Source organism: Carya illinoinensis, chromosome 8, assembly GCF_018687715.1.
Source record: "Carya illinoinensis cultivar Pawnee chromosome 8, C.illinoinensisPawnee_v1, whole genome shotgun sequence".
NCBI classification, from domain to species: Eukaryota; Viridiplantae; Streptophyta; class Magnoliopsida; order Fagales; family Juglandaceae; genus Carya; species Carya illinoinensis.
Window position 1 is genome coordinate 1,455,729 of NC_056759.1, and position 1,772 is coordinate 1,457,500.

The 1,772-nt window shown below is 33.7% G+C and overlaps 1 protein-coding gene across 3 annotated transcripts in view; it reads left to right on the forward strand.

Annotated features, from left to right (window-relative positions):
* Positions 1-449: 449 nt before the first annotated feature.
* LOC122318467 (transcriptional corepressor LEUNIG-like) overlaps positions 450-1,772 on the forward strand; it is a 16,491-nt gene continuing 15,168 nt past the window's right edge. For 2 of the 3 annotated variants that reach the window (XM_043135836.1, XM_043135838.1), the window contains exons 1-3: positions 451-755; positions 1,237-1,334; positions 1,454-1,563. In XM_043135836.1, coding sequence (XP_042991770.1) covers positions 724-755; positions 1,237-1,334; positions 1,454-1,563 — 240 coding nt within the window. In that variant the 5' untranslated portion in view covers positions 451-723. Of the gene's footprint in view, positions 756-1,236; positions 1,335-1,453; positions 1,564-1,772 lie in introns of all 3 variants that reach the window. The other variant, XM_043135837.1, reaches the window with a different exon arrangement.

The following is a 1,772-nucleotide window of genomic DNA, read 5'->3' on the forward strand; positions in this document are numbered from 1 at the left end:
AAAGAGGGGAAAGTAAATGAGAGATAAATGATTAATAATCAAAGATAACTGTTGCAATTGTAAATAATCTTTATAATATTTTTCAACTTAACATCTATTTATATATGAAATTTTTAATTTTTTTAATTTTTTGTAAATATATTTTAATTTATTTTAATATTTAAATGTATCTAAATTTATTTTAAATAAAATTTATTAAATTCACTCTATTATTTTAACACATTAATATTTAGGAAAGAATTCAATCCAACTCAACTATTCAACACAGAGGGCCGAGACTTCAAAAGAAAATTGAAAATGGAAGAAAGAATAAAATAAAATAGAAAAGCTCAAAAACGAAAGAAACGTTTTTTTTTGGGGGACTCGTAGTTGTCTCTATCCATCTTTCACTGTCTCAATATATTTAATATCTATTCAATTAAATAGGATATTAACGTTATAATAAATTAGTTTCCGTGCTTCTAACTTTCTTACTTTCTATTCGCTACAATTTGAGGCTCTGGTTCCATTCATTACATAGATTCTCCCTCTCCCTGCCTCCCTGTTTGTCTCCGCACTCTCTCTCTATGTTCTGTGGGTTTTGATGTTCAGTGACAAGAATTTCCTCTTCTGCTTTTCTGGGTTTGATTATATTCAAGGGTTAAGGGAATCAGAAGCCGGTATTTCCCTCGGAAATCATTACGTTTCTATTCCCTGCGTGTGTGAGCTTTCAGTTTCAGCATCATGTCACAGACTAACTGGGAAGCGGATAAAATGTAAGCTCTTTATGTTCCAGGATAGTGGTATCTTTCTTCTCATTCAATGGTCGTCTTGTGTTGCTTTTTCTTTGGGTCAGATTTGGGTTCTAGATTTCTGGGATTTTAATACTTTTATGAGTTATTTTAGTTTTTCAGATTCAAAGTTCTTTTCTTTAATCTTTTGCCATTTCCTACATATAATACTTATGGCTGACCTGTGGTAATTTAGGGTTTCTATTTTCTGGTGCTTAATGTGGTTGAATTTGTTTAGTAGTCGTTTTACTTTGGCTATATGTGCTCTTGCCGAAAAATTTATTGTAACATTAGCGTTCTTTATAGGCTTTCTACAATCTCTGTTTTGTACTTTTTTCTGACAAGTAATCTGTTTGGCACTGCAAACATGTGTTGTTGTTAATATATATTGTTCTCCACGAAAGTTTTCATTGTTTCCTAGCACGCATTCCTGATACCATATGTTCTTCCCACCGCTAATTAACAGGTTAGATGTGTATATACATGACTATCTAGTGAAGAGGGATTTAAAGGCTTCCGCACAGGCCTTTCAAGCTGAAGGAAAAGTATCGTCTGATCCCGTCGGTAAGTAGATTTAGGAGAATGATCTGGATTAACAGAGGTGCTTTTTAGTTATGAATCATGGGTGGGTTTAAATATTATGTATTTTGATTGATTTACATTTATGGATCATGGATTTACAGCTATTGATGCGCCTGGAGGTTTCCTCTTTGAGTGGTGGTCGGTATTCTGGGATATATTCATTGCTAGGACTAATGAGAAGCACTCTGACCCCGCAGCATCGTACATTGAGGTTGGTTTAAGAATATATTATTACCAATTCTCGGGCATGCACCTTTGTGTTATGCTTGTGATGATGGGAGTACTTCAGAGAGGAAATGTGGTAACTATCCCGTATAATGAGAGAAAAATGAAATGATATGCAAACTGTTTCATCTAAAGTCACTAATGCTTTCATTAAAAGCATGGATTTTGAGCCTCCTGGGCAGAATCGCAGATCAA